This window comes from Scylla paramamosain, chromosome 38, assembly GCF_035594125.1.
Source record: "Scylla paramamosain isolate STU-SP2022 chromosome 38, ASM3559412v1, whole genome shotgun sequence".
NCBI classification, from domain to species: Eukaryota; Metazoa; Arthropoda; class Malacostraca; order Decapoda; family Portunidae; genus Scylla; species Scylla paramamosain.
Genome location: NC_087188.1, coordinates 3,599,943 through 3,622,924, shown reverse-complemented (window position 1 = coordinate 3,622,924; position 22,982 = coordinate 3,599,943). Strand labels below are relative to the sequence as shown.

At 40.4% G+C, this 22,982-nt stretch overlaps 2 protein-coding genes and 1 long non-coding RNA gene across 5 annotated transcripts in view; 1 reads left to right on the top strand and 2 right to left on the bottom strand.

Annotated features, from left to right (window-relative positions):
- Positions 1-606: 606 nt before the first annotated feature.
- LOC135091589 (uncharacterized) lies at positions 607-1,406 on the bottom strand. The gene is made up of 2 exons (XM_063989342.1): positions 1,084-1,406; positions 607-1,000 (listed from the first exon to the last, which is right to left on the bottom strand). Exons 1-2 carry the CDS (start codon positions 1,404-1,406, stop codon positions 607-609), a joined length of 717 nt encoding a protein of 238 aa, XP_063845412.1.
- Positions 1,407-16,357: 14,951 nt separating this feature from the next.
- Positions 16,358-22,133, bottom strand: LOC135091607 (uncharacterized). Its single transcript, XR_010262567.1, has 3 exons — positions 21,889-22,133; positions 21,537-21,795; positions 16,358-16,556 (listed from the first exon to the last, which is right to left on the bottom strand). It is a non-coding gene; the product is annotated as an uncharacterized LOC135091607 (long non-coding RNA).
- Positions 17,141-22,982, top strand: part of LOC135091606 (uncharacterized) — a 47,435-nt gene continuing 41,593 nt past the window's right edge. The window contains exon 1 of one of the 3 annotated variants that reach the window (XM_063989366.1): positions 17,141-17,768. In XM_063989366.1, the coding sequence (XP_063845436.1) occupies positions 17,745-17,768 (24 nt within the window). In that variant the 5' untranslated portion in view covers positions 17,141-17,744. The remainder of the gene's footprint in view (positions 17,769-22,982) is intronic. The other 2 variants (XM_063989365.1, XM_063989364.1) reach the window with 2 other exon arrangements.

The window sequence follows — 22,982 nt, the reverse complement described above, 5'->3', positions numbered from 1 at the left end:
TCCACCATTGCCACCTTCTCCGGGTCGGTGCGCATGCCGTCCCGACTGACGACATGCCCCAGGAACGGCACCTCGTGCTGAAAGAGAGAGCACTTCTTGGGGCTGAGCTTGAGGTTGGCTTTCCTCAGCCGCTGCAGAACCTCCAGCCGCTCCAACTCCTCCTCAAAGGTGCTTCCGAAGACGATGATGTCATCGATGTACACGAGTGCTGTCTTCCACAGCATGCCATCTAACATCCTCTCCATCAGACTCTCGAAACAACTAGGGGCATTGCAGAGACCAAAGGGCATGATGTTGAACTGCCACAAGCCCTGACCGAAGGAGAAAGCAGTCTTGGGCTTGTCTTCCTCTGCCATCTCCACCTGGTGGTAACCCGACTTCAGGTCGAGTGTGGAGAACCAAACACCTGGCCCCCACCAGCGTGTCGACCGTGTCATCAATCCTCGGCAGGGGGTAAGAGTCCTTGGTAGTCACGTCATTCAGCGCCCGGTAGTCCACACAGAAGCGCTGCATGCCGTTCTTCTTCTTAACCAGGACTACCACTGATGACCACGGACTGTCCAACTGCTCAATCACCTCTTGCGCTGACAGCTCGTTGACGGTGCGCTACATCTCCTCCCGCCTGGCTGGTATGATACGTCGGGGTGGGCTCTTGATGGGCGCACTACTTCCCATGTTGATGCTGTGCTTCACCAACCCCGCGCACCCCAGGTCCATGTCACCCCTGCTAAAGACGTCCGCGTACTGAGCCAGGGTGTGGCGCACCTTCTCTGTCTCCGCCTCCGTCAGGTTAGCGGCACTCCAGTGAGCCAAATCCTCCAGGAAGTTGGGTAGCGGCCTCACAGCAGCCACCTCTGTGCTCCCTGACGTCTCCTCAGGGTGTTCCACTTCCCCACAAGTGCCCAGCTTGGCCCCAGTGGGCACCTTCCGAGACTTATCGGAGAGGTTAGCTACTAACACCGTAACTAACTCCTCCCTGCTTGAATGAGGCTCCACCCGACTGCAACGCCGTCAGCCAGTCGCAGGTTTTCTGTGGGCTCCACCATGCCTTCCGATCCACGTATCGCTCTGGACAGTCGACACCAGACTCTGGCCTCCGTCCTAGGAGCAAGGTGCACTCTCTCAGCCACAACTACCTCCGCACAGCCGACCTCCGGAAGCAAGGGCACTTCTTGGCCACGCACCCTCACCAGCTTCCGTCCTAGGTCGACACAAGCCTTGCTCTGCGTCAGGTAGTCGAGTCCCAGCAGACATGGTTCGTCCAAGTCGGCGACGTACACCGGCATCCGCTCCACAGCGCTGCCCACGCCGATACGAACATCCGCTGGGCCCTTGAGCTGCACACAGTGCCCCGTCACGCCACACAGCCTCTGTGGCGCGTCTGGGACTCGAGTGGTGGCCAGCATGTCAGGCCGCACCAAAGTCTTCTCAGCCCTGGTGTCTACTGTCAGGCTGCATGGGCATGGACATAGACATGGGTTGACTGAGCCCCAGCCTGCCACCAGCCGGGCTCAAGGGAGGGGTTCCGATGGCTCCCCAGTCCCCTGAAGCAGCTACCGGCTCTGACACGACGCTGCGAGGCCCCCAAGCCAAGGGTTCTTGCCAAGGGCCCCAGGCAGACCCCAGCAGGTCCGCCATCCCGGCGGTTCCCGCCAGAACACGTGGGGCTGCCTGTTCCTCCGCGAGTGCTGTTGCCAGCTCGCGCCGCTGCTTCTCCGTCCTCTCCTCCTCCCTCAGGCCCTGGACCTCACCTTCCAGAGTCTGCACCTTGTCCAGCAGTTCATTCCTGACGCTGTCACAAGCCTGGTTGATGTACTGCTGTGTTTCCGCCTTCAAGGACACGAGGCTGCTCTGTAGCACATCCTCTAGATGGCACACCTGGTCGTCTGCCTGTTGAGCCTGCTCACGTGCCAGCTGATCGGTCCTTTCATCCTGCTCACGTGCCAGCTGATCGGTCTTTTCATACTGCTCACGTGCCAGCTGATCGGTCCTTTCAGCCTGCTCACGTGCCAGCTGATCGGTCTTTTCGTACTGCTCACGTGCCAGCTGATCGGTCCTTTCAGCCTGCTCACGTACCAGCTGATCGGTTCTTTCAGACTGCTCACGTGCCAGCTGATCGGTCCTTTCAGCCTGCTCACGTGCCAGCTGATCGGTTCTTTCAGCCTGCTCACGTGCCCTCTGAGCCGGGACAAGGCACACATACAAGGCCAGGGCACAAGGGAAAACATGGGCACTATTTCCTAGGTTTATTGACAAATCCTCCGCAAGTACACTGCTTTTCAAATTCAAAGGGGCACCACAAGTCTCCCAGGGCACGACAGGCACTCAACAGGGCACTCAACAGGCAAGGAAACACTTCCAAAGAAGGCAGGCACATGCTGACTTCCTCTCCGGCCACGCGTCTCCACTCTCACTGCTTTCCCGCCTCTCCCAGTGCTGCCACCCGCAACCATAACCCTGGTGTAACAGTATATATATAATTTGCTATACAAAGAAAAAAAGATATAGAAATAAACTTATTACCTTGTGAAGGTCTGACATGTCCGTTCCCCTGGGTTACTGCAAAAACGTATGGGAAATGTTTGCTCATCTTTTGCCACTTGGTCAGCAGAACCAAGATGCATGAATACAGTATCTAGTCTGCAGTTTGTAGATGTACGGTGAATGTACCCTGTGGAAAGAGTGTGATGGAGAGGTGACATGAACTGATGATAACGTGATAACGTGGACACACACACACACACACACACAATTATGTTTCGTATATTCAATATATGCGATTCATTTCATTGTTCTAAACATAAATTGATATATAACTACCTGGTAACAGAAGGCGTTGAGCCTTGCTTTACCACATTTCTTTGCAACATCATAATAAACATATCATGGACTTATTTTGTTTTCTTATTTCCAAATCTTATTGTTTTATTTTTTTCTATTTCTAAATATTTTCAAACCTTATTTTTCTATTTTCTCATTTCTAAATATTCTATATCTTTTCAAAGCTTACATTTAGAATGTCTCCAGCCTTGAAACAGTCACCGATGCAGAGTTCCATGTCACATGTTTTGTACATAGTCGTGACTTTCCTTTGTACCTGTTCTTTCTTGGTGGTCTTTTTACAAACAACACACTCACGCTGTCCTTTCCATGCCCGTCTTTCTGTTGGTGGGGGTACAGACACTGGACAGTGGAGTCTGAGTGCGTCCACGAACTGCAGCCAAGGTAAAGTAGCCTCTCTCGCATCTCTGCTTTGACGCTCAGGGCGTGAGTGAATGAACATACATTTCCCATACCGTTGCAGTAATTGCACTGTAACTCTCTTACTGAAGAGGCGAAGGGAAGACCTTTCCCCTGTTCTTACAAGATACATATATGCATTTTAGCATACATATATCCAGTAAGTGGAAAAACATTTTCTTGCTCCATTTCATTAGTTTTCTCAAGCAGTCGACATTGGTAATTTGTATATCACTTGTCAATAAGCCTCATATTTATGTTATAGTCATTTGCAATGCTGGGCTTGAAGATCTTGTTTGTTTCCCAGTCAGTTTTCCCTGAGTCCTCCATTTCTCCGGTGTGAATGGCGGAGAGAAGACGAACTGATTTCTTATCAGACAACAGCATCACCAGTATCCCATCTGACTGTGCTTTCTGAATGGTATCCCATCTGACTGTGCTTTCTGAATGGTGCCTCTTGGTAACTTTTCTTGAAATATGGGCATGAATTTTCTGTTTTGTCTGAGTGTTCCTATTGCACCTGTTCTGTTCTCACTCAGATATTTGGTAAGTGCTGGGCTAGTATAATAATTGTCAGTGTAGAGCACATGCCCTTTTCCTAAGTAGTGTCTCATTAGGTGCTTGACAACAGCACCTGAAAAACCCAGAGGATCTTTCTTATGGATGTCTGCATCACTGGCCGAGTAAATAGTTACATCCAGTACTATTCCAGACCCACAGTCACACAAAATGAAGAGTTTCAGTCCAAACTTGTGACACTTTGAGGGTATGTACTGCTTGAACTTGACCCTGCCCTTGAACAACATCAGATTCATCAATTACCATTTTCTGGAAAGGCTTGAAGAATCTTCTAAATTTCTGTACAAGGTCTGTGAGGACCGGTCTGATTTTCCACTAAGGATCAGCCTCATCTTTCTCATTATTGGCAAAATGGAGGGAGCTCAGAATACACTTACACCTGTCTCTAGTGAAATACTCTTCAAACACAGGTATGGAGACTATCACCCCGTTTCCAATAGTCTGTTAAGACATATTTTTTGGAGTGTGGCATAAGCAATATGACAGCAAGAAAAACGAGGAGCTCTTCCCGTGTGATGTCACACTACTGTTTTTGGTGTGAGTTTGGTGGATGTACATTTGCATTTTTTTGTGCTTGATATCTATTTGTTTCTCTTATAATGTGGTCAAGCAACTCATCATCCACATCCTGAAGAAAGTAATCACATTCCTCAGGCTCCTCAGGCAATCGGTATTCATTAGTAATTCCAGCGTCACCAGACCGATCAAAGTCATGCAAATGTGGGACAAATTTGTCTGCAGAACTCCACCGAAAACTATATTCTGAGCCAGCTCTTGAAATGCTAGCATCAGCTGATACCTCTGAACGAAGGGATGTTCTCTGTGATGATTTTATCACAAGTTTGCGTCTACGCCCATCTTGTGATGCCGCTGTTGAGGGCAGGTGCGTGTCAAAGTCACTATCCCCTTCATCATCATCAGAGAGTAAATCATACTCACTTTCACTACAGGAATCCTCAAAGATATTAGAGCTGTCATATTCTGGCGTTTGTGGTGGAGAAGCACTTGTTCCACCTGATGCATCACATGAATTCCCAAATACTTCCTCTATAGTTCTATAGCTCGGACTGACGAGACGATCATGATCAAACAGTTTTCACACACCCCTCCAGCGATTGAGTTGCCATTTATTTTTTGTGTATGTGTGTACATGCGCTCTCTCTCTCTCTCTCTCTCTCTCTCTCTCTCTCTCTCTCTCTCTCTCTCTCTCTCTCTCTCTCTCTCTCTCTCTTATATCATCTTTCTTACTAAAATATGGAGAAAGGTCCAAGAAGGAGGTTAGAGGGAAAAAGACAAGAAAGACAGATACGGGGAACAGATAACGAATGGGTCAGTGGGAGCTGGCACACTAGCAGACAGACTTCTTTATTTCTTTATTTATTATTATTATTATTATTATTATTATTATTATTATTATTATTATTATTATTATTATTATTAGAGAGAGAGAGAGAGAGAGAGAGAGAGAGAGAGAGAGAGAGAGAGAGAGAGAGAGAGAGAGAGAGAGAGAGAGAGAGAGAGAAACTTAATTCTCACACACACACACACACACACACTGTCATGGCGGACAGAGAAGTCAACGCAAACAGGCACTCCTCAAAATCCAGCCATCTACATCACAGAGAGCTGCCCTAGTGGAAATACAGAGGTGAGAGTTCACATTGGTTTTACTCGTTGCTGTCCCGTCTCCAAAAGTGTTTTGTAGAAAGCAGTTAAATTGTTATAATGAGCGGTGAAGAGGGGTCTACTTCGGTCCCCACTATGTTGTTTACACCAACGGGGACCGTCCCGAAGGCGAGACAGAGACTTCTCGGGATTTGGGGAAGAGGACCGAAGGGTCGGGAAAGCAATGATGAGAATTATCACACTGGAAACCGAAATGAAGGAAATGAAGGATAGATTTGAAAAGATGGAGATGGTTGAAACTTTGATCACCGAGAAGGGGGTGTGGAAAGGTGCATACGACGATCTACATAAACTAACGTTATATGAAAAGAAAGCAATGGAATATGAAGGCAAAGTGGAAGAGTTAAACGTAAAACAGGAAAATTGGAAGAAAGAACAAGAGGAGGAAAAGATCGATTTTAGGAAAATTGTGGAGGAACAAACCGAGGCAAACGACACAAAGCTAAGAGAAAAAGTTGTTCAAGTTATAAAACAGAAAGAAAACTTGGTTGGAGACACTGTGGATAAGAAAAAAAAAAAACTTGTGGTATTCGGCCTGAAGGAAGAGTGTACACCTCTGGACTGAAAGAGAAAAGAAGGAAAAGATTTGTGTGGAAGAATTAGTGGAGAAGAAGAAAAAGAGCTGACTGGAGAGATCCAAGAAATTAAAAGATTGAGTAGATATGTTGAGGGTGAACAGCATCCTATGAAAATAAGGTTTAGGTCACAAGTGGCAGCTGAAGAAACACTGAGTAAATCCTGGAAACTGGCCAAGGTCGAAGGATACAAACAAGTGTGGATAAAAAAAGATAGAACCAGAGAAGAGAGAGATACTGTAAATGAACTAAGAAAAGAGGCAAATGAAAAAAACGGAAAACTATCAGAGGTGGAGAAAAAAAAACAATTCTTTTGGAGGGTCATGGATATGAGGTTGAGAAAGTGGTATAGGAGGGAAGTAAATGCGGAAAGAGAAGACTAAAAGTAGCATACACGAACATAAATGGACTAATGTCGGCAGTGTTGGAACTAGAAGACTATTCAAAAGAGGAGAAACCGGACATCATGGGAATCGTTGAAACTAAACTGGTAAGTGAAGGGGGTATATTAAATATTGGTGAAGGAAAATACAACCTCTGGATGAGAAATAGAAAGGAGGTGTGATGGTTCTAATTAGGAAGGATTTATTAGTGGAATCTGTCACATATGGGGTGGAGGAGGCAGAAGTATTGAAAATAAGCTTAAGACAGAATATGGGAAGATACCATAACGTTATGGTGACTTATGTTCCCCCCTATTCCAACTCTTGGAGAGAGGATGATTATAAGAAAATGCTTGAGGACACAAGGACATGTTTGGCAGAGCTGCTTGAGGAAAATGAAAATATATTCCTGATGGGGGACTTTAAAGAGGTATCTTGGGAGAATTGGACCACAGAAGGCAGTGAGTCATCATGGGGGAACAAGCTACTAGACCTGGCTATTGAAAATTTCCTGACACAATGGGTTACAGATGACACAAGATTTAAGGGAAATGAAGCACCTTCAAGACTCAATCTAATTTTCACCAAGGAACAAGAAATAATAGAAGACCTTAAATACATAAACCCAATAGGAAAAAGTGATCATGTGCTGATTCAGTTCATAGTTATGGATAATAACCTCAGTATAAAGAAAGAGGACCACAGAAGAGAATGGCTAAACTACAGCAAGACTAACTTTGGAGAGCTTGGGAAGTATTTCAGTGAAGTGAATTGGAACAGTTATTCAAAAGGAGGACATAGAGGAAAAGTGGACAGCTTTCCTGGACATTTATAATAAGGGGGTAGAGAAATGGGTACTCACAAGATCAACAGAGAATCTTTTCAAAAAGGATTGGTACAATAGATGTGCAACAGCTAGATTAGAGAGAGAAAAAGCATGGAACAAGTGGAAGAAACTTGTGGAACAGTTATATAAGGAAGAGGAACGAATATCTCAAAGCTCGCAGAGATGAGCAGAAAAATTTTTGAAAAGAATGTTGTGGAGAAATGTAAAGACCAACTAAAATGATTTTATAAATTCATCAATGGAAAATTAAAGATTAAAGATGAAATAAGCATGGTAAAAGCTGGAGAAGAGACAGTGGATGACCCAGAAGAGGTAGCTGAAGTGTTTAACAGATACTTCCACTCTGTGTTTACTAAGGAAAATTATTTCAGAGGTGAGAGGACAGCGTTAGAAAAAGGGACCGACCTAAAGGAGATTAAAACATCAATAGAAGAAGTAAAGAATATGTTGGAAGACCTGGATGTAAGGAAAGCAATGGGTCCTGATGGTGTATGGAGTTGGATTTTAAAAGAGTGTAGCTCACAATTAGTCTCGGCGCTGCACAATATAATTAGCACCATCCTGGTAAAAGATAGAGTACCCATAGATTGGAAACAGGCGGATATTACCCCACTTCACAAGACCGGAAGTAAAGAAGATCCATTAAATTATAGACCTGTATTGCTCACAAGTGTGGTGGCGAAGATTTGTGAAAAGATTATCAAGAAAAGATGGGTGAAATACCTAGAAGACAACAAGGTGATAACAGAGAAACAGTTTGGCTTCAGAAAAGGAAGATCTTGTGTTACGAATTTGATAAGTTTCTACTCAAGAGTAATAGATACATTGCAAGAGAGAGATGGATGGGCCGACTGCATATACTTAGATGAGAAAAGCATTTGATAAAGTTCCGCACAGAAGACTAATATGGAAATTGGAAAAAAAATTGGAGGACTTGGTAGATCACTGTTAAAGTGGATGACTGACTTTTTGACAATCAGAGAAATGAGGACAGTAATTAAAGGCAGCTGGTCGAACTGGAGAACGGTAATAAGTGGAGTCCCGCAAGGTTCAGTACGTGCACCTATTATGTTCACAGTAAATGATATGACAGAAGGTGTAAAAAGTTACATGAACCTTTTCACTGATGACGCTAAGATTATGAGGAAAGTAACAAATGAAGAGGACTGCAATACTTTAAATCAGAACTTAATTGAGATTAGTGAATAGTCATTGAGGTGGAACATGGAGTTTAATGCTAAAAAAAAATGTAGTGTGATGAGGTTTGGAAAAAGTTTGAGAAGACCAGTTGGCAACTATTACTTAGGGAATGAGGAAATCTCTATAAGATCAGAAGAATAATTATTACTGATAATTTGTCATTTGGGAAGCACATAAACAAAATTATAGGAGAAACATTTAATCTGTCTAGAAACATCAAGGTAGCATTCTCCTATATTGATGAAGATATTACAAAAAAAAAAAAGAACTGATAACAATGACGATACATCCGAGATTGGAGTACGCAGCATTAGTGTGGTCGCCAAGTCTCAAAAAGGATTCAAGAAAGTTAGAAAGAATCCAGAGAGCTGCAACTAAAATCCCTGCAAGCTTAAGAGAGTATAGTTATGAGGACTGGTTGAAGAGATTGGGCTTGACTACACTAGAAAAAAGAAGGGAAAGAGGTGATTTGATAGCAATATATAGAATATTGGAAGGAATGGACAGAGAAGACCTCACAATACCAGATACGAGAGACACAAGAGGACATGGAAGAAAATTGAAAAGGAGTGTTTGCAGAAGAGACATCAAGAAACATAGCTTCCCACACAAGTATAACAGTGTGGAATGAACTTAAGGATGAGACTGTGTGTGCAAAGACAATTAATAAATTTAAGGAAAGTCTAGATAAAAGTTGATATGGAGACGGGACGGCACGTGCCTAGTGTGGCTCTTGTCCTGTATATCACAACTAGGTAAATACAACTAGGTAACTAGATAAATACACACACACACACACACACACACACACACACAGAGAGAGAGAGAGAGAGAGAGAGAGAGAGAGAGAGAGAGAGAGAGAGAGAGAGAGAGAGAGAGAGAGAGAGAGAGCGCACATTTGTCAAGGTTACTCACTGGCTGTCTTTTCTACTTTTCCTCCACACAGCATGGTTATAGAAAATTATGATAATTCAAATACAACACATAAAAAGGGCAAAAACCATGGAGCAATGAACTACACGTGTTGTTACACTGATGTAAACAAACTGACCACTTGCAACAACCAGTCAATCCTTGAAGCAGTAGCTCATGTCCAGTGTTCCCACAACTCCATTCATAGTCTGTGGGACTTTCAAAATGGAGTCAGCTGCTCCAGATTTGGAGTGTGTGTTTGTGTGTGTGTGTGTGTGTGTGTGTGTGTGTGTGTGTGTGTGTGTGTGTGTGTGTGTGTGTGCCATCATATGGCAGATGCCTTGGATGAGCGTCCTGTAGCATAATGCACAAAAAACACATTACATACTTCTTCAAAAGGCAGTGCTCTTTTGAGCGTCACTGAAAAATAACCAAGGAAAATTTCTAGCAAGTGGCATAAAATCAAATGTTGTCCTGGCCATGAAAGAACAGGTCAATCATTGATTGTAAGTTATGCATATTTACTTGACTTTGATCTACTTGCCATAGAATATTGCTTTATCACCATTTCCCATATCATCAGCCTCCTTTTTAATAAAGTACTGTTCTCTTCTTCAGGAGGAAGTGCCCAATCGGCAGGTGTCCCAGGAAGGTTATTAACCTGAGTCAGTTCCACAACTTTCTGACAGTCGGTGAGAGAGGAGGCCAAAGGGGCTAGTTAAAAGAATGAGTGAAGTGAGAGAAGCCTTCTCAAAGAGGAGTCCTGTAAAATAAAAGTGCAAGCAACAGAGCAAACTGGTTGACTACAACAGGGTTTCCTCTGTATGTGACAAGCCTAAAAAGAGGGTTAATGTCCATTTAAATAAAGTGCATCTCCTGAAGAGAGTCTCCAAACAACTTATGAGTGCTTTGAATAATGCAAGACTCTTAAATGGGCATATGATTAAAGGTGTCCAAACCATGGCCACACAGTAAGGGTCTGTAGAAATTAGCACAGAGGACTCCATGAAATTATTTCTTAAAAATTACAAGAGTACCTGGAAAGGTACACAGCCCTGGCCTATGTCACCATCCTAAAGAATGTAAAAATGGTTGCAGAAGTGCTGCAATATGGCCTCAACAATAGATTTGTGTCCCTTCTAACAGGTACTCTCATATGGGACTGAATGTGCTGCAAATGAAGATACTCCCCAGTACCCGATTATTAAAAAAGACATTTTCAGTGCCTCGTACGCGAGGAAAATAATCTTCACCTGCAAAAAAAACATTGGAATGCCTGAAGCAGGAAAAAGAGGACCTTAAAATCTCTTCCCAGCACTACGATATGGCAGCAAGAAATCTGCAGGCGCTTCAGGGTATGTCTGATCTTTAATGAACATACCATGACATACCATCTAATTTATTTAACTTTCCTTTTTCTTTCTCATTCCAGTTTCTCAAGAATGAGAAAAAGGAAGCATTCTTGAGACAAGCAAGGAAAGAAAGAGATCGCATCTTCCTGTACATCTTCCAAAAGCTAGTGACATCAGAATATGTCCAGACTCAACTGGTAAGCACAAGAAATTGCCTGTCTTAATGTGCCAGTTTGTGTCTCTAAGGGACACATTAATAACAGTTTTTTCTGGTTTGTTACTTCCAGCAGATGATGGAGTTCTCTGAATTCCACCTCTTTGAATTTATGGAAAGGCAGCTGCAATTGAGTGACAGAAACGAAGTTATCAACAAGTTTGTCGTGAGAATCTTGTTATACAGGACAGTGGAAAAGGGGTTTTCTCTGGTGTTCCTCACCCCACACCAATAGGAAGCCTTGGCTTTGTATGTCAAATTCTACAGGTCATTGGCAATGAGCTGTTTATCTCCAGATTGCTATGTTTTTCCCAGTAGTAGTAGTGATTAGACCAAATGGATGCTGTGAAAAGATGACCTCTGGTTTGGGCAAAGCAGTACGACAGATTGCAGCAACAGCAGGAGTGAGTGAAAAGATAACCTCATGGATTCTGAGATGCTCACAAATTATTGCACTCAGGGAAAAAAAAAAAAAAAAAAAAACTAGACCCAGCATGGCATCTTCAAGTAGTGGAACAGTGCTCCCACTACATACATACCGCAAGGCAGTACTACAAGTATTCCTCTGAGATCAGGCCAGGGATGCAAGCCATTGAGGAGCTGACTAACATCCGTGAGACTGCACAGGCCTCAGAGGAGGAGCTGGGCCTGAATAATGAAGTAGAGGATTGCCAGTCAGTCCACCCCTCCTTGTAAGTTTATTGCTATTATTATTATGATGATGATGAAAGAGGAAATGGCCTTACATATTTTGTCATTTACCTATTCTCAAACTATTGTCCTTTTTTTCTACTTGTTTTCAACCTCCTTGAGAATGTTATAAGGAAGCTGTGCAGCCATTGTTCCCCTACTCGGCTGTTTGTCATGCCAGTAGCAGGAACACTTGTGATTTAAAGGTAGCGCGATATGAGTAGGCTTCAGAGAAAATCTGAATCGTCAATATATACAGCTTATTTACATCAACAAGAGTTCACTCATTACAGGGTAGTGTAATAACGTGGTGGTATTAGGTCTCTGATTACTGGAGAGACTAACAACACGTCACTGTGTTTTGTACCAGTAAAACAGAGACATTAATTCACTTAGTTTTTATAGTTTGTTCAGAGTTTATGCTCACACTAACAGTGCGGCCATTCATCAGTCGACAGGGCTTGCAGGACGTGGCCACTTGCAGCGAGCATCACTCCCTCTCTCCTCTCTCTTCCTTGGGAGGTGCCGCTGGCCAACATACAGCGGATGTACATTAGACATAACATTAGCAGTTGCATCAGCACCATGTGATCAGGAAGGCGCTTGCTATTATGTTAGTTGGCGATATTTGTTAAGACGAACAAAATAAACAAAAGACAACTTCATGATGTTTAACAAAGAGTCTGTTCCTATCTATCCTGATCTACCTTTGGGTACACCATCTTCCAATGAGGAGCCAGAGAACGATCATCTGCTTCAGAATAATGGAGTAGAGGACTGATGCAGTGTGAGGCTATTAATTTGATCATCATGAAGGAGGTGGTTTTACATTTGTTCTTAATCTGTTCTCAAAAAATGGTCCTCTCATTCTAGGCCTGTCGAGGCTCTTCAAATACAAGACGACCTGGTGGTGCAGCAGCCAGTGGATGTTCTGCTGGTCAGCAGTGATGGTGAAATAGAGGATAATGAATCCGTCCAGCTCTCACTGTAAGCATATTGGTTTTATTATCATGAGTGAAGGAAATGGTCTCACAAAGTGAGTGCGTTTATTATTCATTGCATCCATTTATGCCATTTCAGAAGTGAGTTTAGCAGGCCAGTATCTGGACTACTGCCAGACGACCTCAGTGTGGGGACGAAGGTCTCCTCAAAGATGGATGGCAGGGTACAGGTCTCACTGCTGACAATATATACATAAAAAAAAATAAATAAGTACATAAATAAATAAGTAAAGATAATACGTTTTTGTTAATGCTGTTCTGTTTCTCAGTATAGAGTACTATTAACGTGTTTTATCGTTCTGATATCTAAAAACATCAAAAAACATTCATAAAGCACATTTGTGATTATATCATTTCGTTTCCATATATTGGCTAATTTCCATGTGTTTTGGCGTTTTGGAACTTAAATGAAAAACACTTAAAACACATGTTTTTGGAAATGATGTTCTATTTCTCAATATAGAATGATATTCATGTGTTTTAGCGTTTCAATACCTAAGAATCTCAAAAATATTCACAAGACGTTTGTGGTAAGAGCTTTTAGTTTCTTCATATTGGCCACTTTGCATGTGTTTTGGCGTTTTGATATCTACTAAATTGAAAACACTTGAAACACACGTTTTGAATGTTGTTTTGTTCCTCCAAAAAGGGTGTTTTGCATGCATTTAAGAGTTTTGATGGGTAATGAGCTCAAAAACTCTCACATGATACGATTTTGATTATGTTTAGTTTTTCCCATATAAGGTGTTTTCCATGTTTTTTTAGCGTTTATGTGCCTAATATGCAAAACAAATAAATAAAATAAAAAAAATACGGAAATTACACATTTCAGTTTGTCATTTCGTTCCCCGTTATAGTATGCTTTGCATGGATTTTGGCATTTTGGTACCTAACAACCTCAAAAACACTGGAAATAGATGTTTTGATAATGTTGTCCTTTTCTTCATGAAAGGTTTTATTGCACGAGTTTTACCGTTTTGGAACGAAAAAAGCTGAAAAAACACTCAAAAGCCACGTTTTTGGTAATGTTTTCTTTTCCCAAATAACATGCTTTGCATAAACTAGCATTTTGATACTTAACAAGTTCAGGTTTTTTTGTTTTCCCATGAAGGGTGTTTTCCATGCTTTTTAGCGTTTTGGTATCTAATACGCTCAAAACTACCCAAATGCTGTTTCTGGTAATCTCGTCTTGTTTCCCAAGATAGGGATGTCTGCATGGACTTTGGCGTTTTGTTACCAAAGAGGCTCAAAAACGCTGATAATACATGATTTTGGTAATATAGTTGTTTCTTCATTTAGGATTCTTTGTATGCATTTTGTTGTTTTCTTACCTAACATGGTGAAACACTCATAAAACACGTTTTTTGTAATGATGTTCTTTTTCTCAATATAGAGTGATATTCATGTGTTATAGAGTTTGAATAAGAGTACCTTAGAATCTCAGTAACATCCATAAGACAAGTTTGTGGTAATAGCGTTTAGTGTCCCCATATTGGCTACTACCTAGTAAACTTAAAAAAAGAAAAAAATAATTGTTAATGTTCTTTTTTTCCTGAAAGGGGTTTTTGCAATCATTTTATAGTTGGTACGTAATAATCTCAAGAACATTTAAAAGACACGATTTTGATAACGCTTAGTTTTCCCGTATAGGGTGTTTTCCATGCCTTTTAACGTTTTGGTGCTCAATATGCTCAAAACACGCAAATAACAGTTTTCTGGTAATGTTTCGTTACTCATATAGGGTGCTTTGCGTACTTTTTAGCGTTTTGGTACCAAAGAAGCTCAAAAACACTCGAAAATATACGTTTTTGATAAAGTTGTTCTGTTTCTCCATATAGGGTGTTTTGCACACCTTTTAGCGTTTTAGTACGAAAGAAGCTGAAAAACACTTATAAGCCACGTTTTTGGTAATGCCGTTTTCTTTTCCCTTATTGTGTTATGCTTTTCGTACCAAACAAGTTCAAAAACAGTCATATTACAGGATTTTGGTAATGTTCTGCTTTTTCATATAGGGTTCTTTGCATACCTATTGGCGTTTTGGTACCAAACGTGGTGAAAAAAAAAAAAAGTACATGTTTTTGTTAATGCTATTATGTTTCTTAATATACGATAATAATTAGGGATACCTAAGAGATAAACACACCCAAAACGCGAAAATAGTGTGAAAATACCAGCAAAAAGTATATTCTTTGACATTTCATTTAATAACTGTCGCATTTACTGTACCATGCAGCAAGCTTTACTAGTCACATTGACCAACACCACGCATCATTTTGACGCGGAATGGCTTAACCAGGCTACGGCATATTACTATATGCCTGTTCTTTAAATGTGACAACCATTAAACAAGAATAACCAGTGTGTCTGTCTCTTTCTTTTAATCAGAAAAAAAAAAGAATCTGCTCTATACGATTACTTTTATTCAGCTGACAGTATCACAAGGCCTGAAAGATCAGCAATTAACTTCTAAATAGCATAAAGTTCAAGGAGTGAGTGGTTAAGGATGTTGTGGTCTCTGTGAGGGGCACATTGCCAATGAACTGTTCAACACTTTTTTCCTTGGCAACTCCACTGGTCTTTTCTTCAGTGGTCAAGTGGGCGGAGCTCCGAGGAGCTAAAATTCTAAGCCCTTTTGAAAACTGAAGAAGACGCCTTATCTGACCTAACCCCACCCATAGGCCTAAGAATTTGTTAACAGCTTTGATTAAATGAAAATTTGGTAATTTTCTAATTCTTTCCCTACTTTATTGGTGGTATATTCTTTTCCATTCTTTTGCATATACTCTTAGATACAACTAAAACGTAAATATGAGATGGGGAAGAAGAGATCCAGGAGGGCGAAGCCTCCCTGGTTAGGTTTGGCTAGGTAATGTTAGGTTGCTAATGAGAGGTTAGATCAATGTCCTGGGGGGAGGGGGGGAATCCAGCCAAGGTGGAGGAGAGAAGGAAGTTAGCTGCTGGGTATTTATTTGTTTACTGCCAGGTTTTTTATATTTTCCGCGAAAATACTTTCGGCATTTATCGGTTACCTTTTACACGTACCCAGTTCATGATTTAACATTAAATATATTGTCAATGCACTACGTTTTGTTGTTTTTATTATATATATATATATATATATATATATATATATATATATATATATATATATATATATATATATATATATATATATATATATATATATAAAAGGGGAGTGAAGAAAAGAAAGCTAGCTAAGGGAAAGTGAGTGGTAAGAGAAGGGGTGAAAAAAAAGTATGAGAATGATAGGTTGTGAGCTCGACCACATTGCTTTTTTTTTTTATATTATTTTTTTAATTTATTCATTTATTTTTATTTATTTATTTATTTTATTTATTTATTTATTTTTTACAGGCACATACTCGCTCACAGACATACACTCACTCACTCATGCAAATAAAACACCACAAATGCAATCGGCAGGACTGCAGCTTTCCTTAAAATTCTGACTTTTGGAGAAAGTTGACCTGTCTCACTGTGTGCGAGAGAGACTGTGCCAAGTGCTTTTATCCTATATGTGCTATAGCGAAGTGAAACAGCCTTCTCCAAAAGAAACACATCCAAGTCCCTAGCATGTATGACTGCCATTGCTGTGGGTTCAAATTGCACTGTTTACAATAATTACATGTATGTCAATTAGGAGAGAAATTCTTAACGTTTAGTTATTCTTGAGTGTCCATTTATTCTGTATCTATTACTGAAGATTAGTGTTTTGCTAATTTAGTTGTACTTGCAGTTTAGTTATTATTAGTAGGTAAATGGAGTAGTTAGGTTAGTTTGGTTAGTCTTGTGGATAGAAAAAGGGATCTGGCTGTGGACCGGTGTCATAATGTCCTCCTCCTGGTCTGGCAATCTTCTGAAAAAAAAAAAAAAAAATTACTGCTGTCTGGTAATTATGGCCTGTGATGTATCTAGGTGTATGATGTTGCTTGTTTTCGGAAGCCATTTGTGCTCGCGATTACGAATTTCAATTAAATTATTGTAGTGTTCTGGCTGTAACTCTTACTGCTTCCCATATCTATTTTGCTCTTATGTTCATTGTTATATTCAATGAAGTAATATTGTATTTTGCGTGTAACTCTTCCACACTGGCCTCGTCCTCTTCATTACTATTAATAGATTTAAGTGCGTTGTTTATAACTGTTTGCATATTTAATTTTTGTGTGTATGATATTGAACACATCGGAACTGGTGGGTATTCCATTATAGGTATTAAGAGAGTTTTTACAAGAGTAGCTTTAACTTCTGATGATAGGTTACTGAACCTTTTAAGTTTAGTTAGAACTGCATTACCTTTGTTTTTAACGCATTTTACCACCAACCTTTTTTAACTTGTATACAGTGGAGTTAGCAGCTAGAATGTGAAGAATGAATGCGGGAGTGAGTATGGGAAATGATAAGATACATGTGTTTTTTTTTTTTAATGCAGATGATGTAGTGGTCATGAGTGAATCAGCAAATGAGCTTCAAAGTTTGTTTGATGTTGTAGATGGGTATGGAAGGGACCTTTGGTGTGAGATTTTGCAGTGAGGAAAGCAAGGTAATGATTGTGAACAGATCAGAGAATGAGAGAAATTCAGTGTGGAGACTGGGAGGGAATGAGTTGCAACAGACAGATGAATACAAGTGTACTGATATGTACATATAGTAATCGCCAACCAGCGAAAATCCTTGTTATATGAGAACAATCACAAACTACTCTATCCACTCGTCCAGTCAATGAAGCAGTATCATGAAGCCAACACAGCGAGGTGGTACCAAGGATACTTGCTTGACTGATGTACAATTTTTCATAGGGAAGAAGCTAAGAAAGCTAATGTTGTATAATACATGTTAGAGTATTGTATTATAATCTGTGGTGTGAATGGGGGAAGAATGAATGAACAGTGGTTAGAGTGTACTGTGTATTTGTTAAGGGGTTCATTTGACTCGGAGAGAAGACTCATAGTTGAGCGAGTGAGGAAATGAAATCACTCTACCAAGAGCAATTGAGCTATCAACACCACCACACCTTGCTGACCTGCATTTACACCAGTGGGTTATCATGGATCTTATTCCTCAGGACAAGGTATCCAGTGAAAGTGACACTTGTGGTGGAGGTGAAAGGAATGTATTAGGTTATGTGCAGAGGTATTATAAGGATTATTCTGTGATTATCATGGTCCATGGTGTGCAACGTAGTGATGGCCATCCCGATGTAGAGGGAGCCAAGGTGTGGCACGCAGAGATGGCCTCACACTCACAAACCACTTGAGTGTCCAACTTGCTTGAGCTGTTCCCCCCTCCACAACAGCCGTACCGTTGGGACGACGTGGAGAAACAAGATGAGCCAGTGCCCCCTCAAAATGAATGAGCGACACGTTTGTACCATGTGGATGGTGGACTCAGTATGGTTCCAGCTGCCACAAAGCGCTTTGCTGTGTGTAGCTGGGATAAATGGAAGCAGGGATACATGTTAGTGGTGGTGTGAAGCACGATAGCCCCATTTCTGGATGGGATGAATGAATGAGGGGAGTATAAGTGATCAACAGGTGAATGTTGGTGGTGGTGCAGATTGTTACTGGGAGTGAGTGTGGTGTGGCAGGGGTAATTAAGGAGTAGGTTATTATTCTGGTATGATAATCAATCATTTATAATGCCATTACGTTAAATTATATTCTGATAATCTTTACCCCATTCCACCTATAGAACCTGTTAAGCTAAAAGCAGTCATAGTAGACAAATAATAATAGTTTATAGTTTGTTATTGGTGGCAGTGTTTTTAGCAGTGTACTGATTGACTTTAAGCTTCATAAAGGGATAATAATTTGCCTCAAGCAATACTGGTCAGTACACAAGTACCTGGGGATGTGGATGAGTCTGAATGGCTGTGTGAAGGTGCAGAATGAAAAGATAAGCATAGTGAACTAGGAAGTACAGCAAGGATGAGAGCAAGTAAGTATGACGTGCTACGAGAAGTTTGGAAGAGCGTGGCTGTTCCAAGCTTCATGTATGGTATGGATGTAATTGCATGAAATGAGAATGAACCAGTAGTCTGAAGTAGGACAGAATAAAGTAGTAAGAATGGCACTGAACGCACCAAGGTATGCAGTGGTAGAGGCTTTAAGGGGAAATGTGGAGTAGAGTACTTTTAGAGACAGCTAAAGGCAACCCTGAGGTAAACAGCTAGATTATAGCAAGTGGGTGATGCAACACTAATGAGAAAGGCATTTCTGTAGAATGTTAGAAGTAGCAAGTGGAGGAAGAAGTGTGTTAAGATGGTAGTAAAGAGTGGCTTGGAAACTAGTAGAGTTTTTCAGCAGTTTGAGGGGAGGCATGTTGAAAGTGACTGGAGTATGATTGTTAGAAATGGAGAGAGTTTAGAATGGGATGTAGGGAAGTGGAAAAATGAAATAGACAGAGTAGTGGAATGTGGGGAACTGAGTGAACTGAAGAATAAGATGAAACAAAAGAGTACTTTAGAGTGGTATAAAGAGAAAGAACCCCCAATGTATGAAAAGTGGTACAAGGGATGCCTGGGTGGTGATCTCTTTCAAGTGGGGGCATAGTGTATGGATGTGAATGCCAGGAGGTGTAGATGGTCTAAGTCCCACAGAAAAATGTGCCAGATGTGTGACAAGGGAGAGGATGAGACAGTAGAGCATATAACGTTGGAGTGTGTGAAGTATACCAGAGATGGGGATGAGATGATGCAAGTGGTGCTGAGGGAATTGGGGGATGTCAGAGTGGAGAAGGCAGGAAAGGAATTGATGGTGTTGCTGCTGGGACTGTGTGGGAAGGCAAATGAAAAGATGATTGAGGTTGTGAAGGAATTCCTGGAGTAAATGTGGTATGCTAGATATAGGAGTTAGGTGAAATATGAAGTCTGTTTTCTGTTTGTTGTTTTTCTTTTTTCCCTATATGAGTTGCCGATAGGAAGGCCTGGCTCAGGAGTAATCATCACAATGACTGACTGCCTGTCAGTCATTGTGAATTTCGTTTAAATGTGATAGGTATCCTTTTAGATATGACATTTCCCTTAAACTATGATGTTATATTTTTATTCTTTAATTACGATTTTTTTTCCACACCACCATCGAGGTAAAAGTGAAGACACGGTGGCTTTCGATGTTCGGGCAACAACTCTTGAGGTCAAGTAAGGATCCCCTCTTAGCCTTTTCCTCCAAAAAATACTTACTTACTGAGTAAATAAGCTCTTTTCTCGGCTGTTGTGACAAGAGCAAGTGGGAGAGGTAGCTTCCATCCTGGCTGACAGTGCGAGAGGAAGTGACCATGGATTAACACGTGTGTGATCTCACTCGGTCACTCATAGAGAAGTGACAACGCCTGAATGAAATATCACACCAAGTATTGTCGTATTTGCAAAAAAAAAAAAAAAAAACAATGCAACTGTCATTAAAAAAACACATATTACACTGACTTGCCTTTTCTAGAGCTTCACTGTCTATATATACTACAACACCATTTAATTTCAAGATAGGAAGTACCTGACGAGGTGTTTCTTGGTATAAGTGTGGCAGCACCACAGGCCGGGGAATTCCCGGAAAGGACAATGCCTAAATGCTTAATTCAAAATGGTCAGACCATAACTCTTATACTTCAAAGTCCTCTTTCCCTTGCAAAGATTTCACCCCTTCTAAATTTTCTTTCAATATAGTATATCAATTATCAATACACTTGTCCAACATTTAAGTGTTGTATTTAACATAATCATTTTTTTAACTGGTCATCTCAAAATTTTGGAGAAAGCAAGCTTCCCAAGTCAATCACTTAAATCACTATACACCAAACATATGAAGCCTAACCTTTATATATATATATATATATATATATATATATATATATATATATATATATATATATATATATATATATATATATATATATATATATATATATATATATATATATATATATATATATATATATATATATATATATATATATATATATATATATATATATATATATATATATATATATATATATATATATATATATATATATATATATATATATATATATATATATATATATATATATATATAAGCAGAATTATATATGGTGAATTACTTAAATCATTATATATCAAATATATGAAGCCTAGCCTTAATAACAAAAATACTTCAGTTAAACTATTAAACCAATACAGTTTCACTCTCGACTTTTTTTTTTATTTAGTAACTTCTGCTATCACTCGCAACAGCCACTCATTGACTCCTCAGACACACCAGGTGACAACCAACCAATCTCATTTTCTATATTTCATGTTTTTCGATATTTTTTTTTTTTTTTAGATTTATGGTTTTGATTGCTATTTTTAACTTCATGAAGTTTACCAATATATATATATATATATATATATATATATATATATATATATATATATATATATATATATATATATATATATATATATATATATACACACACGCACTATACCATGCTGGCTGTAACGGTCTCCAATGAATCACCTGGGAAGGCGCACACTTTTTTTCAGTTACTCATGCTCCATATAGATGATCATTTCTTTTCCTGGGTTACTTGTCATTTTTGTTCAGTGTTGTGGTTGAATTGAACAAAACAGATGCTATGTGCATGTATTGAAAAAGAATCTTTCCTCTTCTCACACAAAGGTGTACAACGCACAAAAGAATGCATCATGCACTATGTTATTTACAGTGTCCATGGTACACAAAATTCAACACCACCTTCCTTCTCTCAATATAAAAGAAAAAGAAAAGAAAAACACAAAAAAATAAAAACACACAATGCAAAACAATACAGCATGTAGTCCACTAGTCTATTAGCATATTTATTTTCTGAAGTTACTTACATTTGTAGCGTAGCTGTTGCGCAGAGAACTATTCGCATGTAGAATCCTTCCTTACAAGGAAGGACTCTTCATGTACTGTTTGATGTCCCTGCTTCTATTGCAAGCGTTGAGTGTTTGTAGGATATCACCATACATCTTATATGTTGTATGTATTGTCAGCAGTGAGACCTGTACCCTGCCATCCATCTTTGAGGAGACCTTCGTCCTCACACTGAGGTCGTCTGGCAGTAGTCCAGATACTGGCCTGCTAAACTCACTTCTGAAATGGCATAAATGGATGCAATGAATAATAAACGCACTCACTTTGTGAGACCATTTCCTTCACTCATGATAATAAAACCAATATGCTTACAGTGAGAGCTGGACGGATTCATTATCCTCTATTTCACCATCACTGCTGACCAGCAGAACATCCACTGGCTGCTGCACCACCAGGTCTTCTTGTATTTGAAGAGCCTCGACAGGCCTAGAATGAGAGGCCCATGGTTTGAGAACAGATTAAGAACAAATGTAAGACTACCTCCTTCATGATGATCAAATTAATAGCCTCACACTGCATCACTGTCCTCTACTCCATTATTCTGCAGATGATCGTTCTCTGGCTTCTCATTGGAATATGGCTGCACAGTTTCCTTATCCGATTCTAAAGGAGACTTAAAACAAGTAGGAAAGATGACAATAGTTTGAGAATAGGTAAAGAACAAAATATAAGACCATTTCTTCTTTCATCTTCATTATCATAATAATAATAATAATAATAATAATAATAATAATAACACCAAAAAACTTACAGGGAGAGATGAACTGAATTACCATCCTTAAATTAATTATTCAGGCCCAGTCCTCTGGGGCCTGTGCAGTCTCACGGATGTGTTAGTCAGCCCCTCAATGACTTGCATCCCTGGCCTGATCTTAGGGGAATACTTGTAGTACTGCCTTGCGGTATGTATGTAGTGGGAGCACTGTTCCACTACTTGAAGATGCCATGCTGGGTCTTGTTTTTTTTTTTTTTTTTTTTTTTTTTCCCCAGAGTGCAGTAATTTGTGAGTATCTCAGAATCCATGAGGTTATCTTTTCACTCACTCCTGCTGTCGCTGCAATCTGTCGTACTGCTTTCCCCAAACCAGAGGTCATCTTTCCGCAGCATCCACTTGTCTGAGCACTACTGCTACTGGGAAAGATGTAGCAATCTGGAGATGAGCAGCTTATGGCCAGTGACCTGTAGAAAGCCAAGGCTTTCCCATGATGTGGGGCGAGGAACAGAGAAGGCCCCTTTTCTGCCGTCTTGTGTCTTGTATCGTAAGATTCTCACAACAAACTTGTTGATAGCTTTGCTTCCATCATTGAATTGCGGTTGCCATTCCGCAAATTCAGAGAGGCAGAATTTGGAGAATTCCATCATCTGCCAGAGGGAACAAACCAGAAAAAAAAAAAAAAAAAAAAACT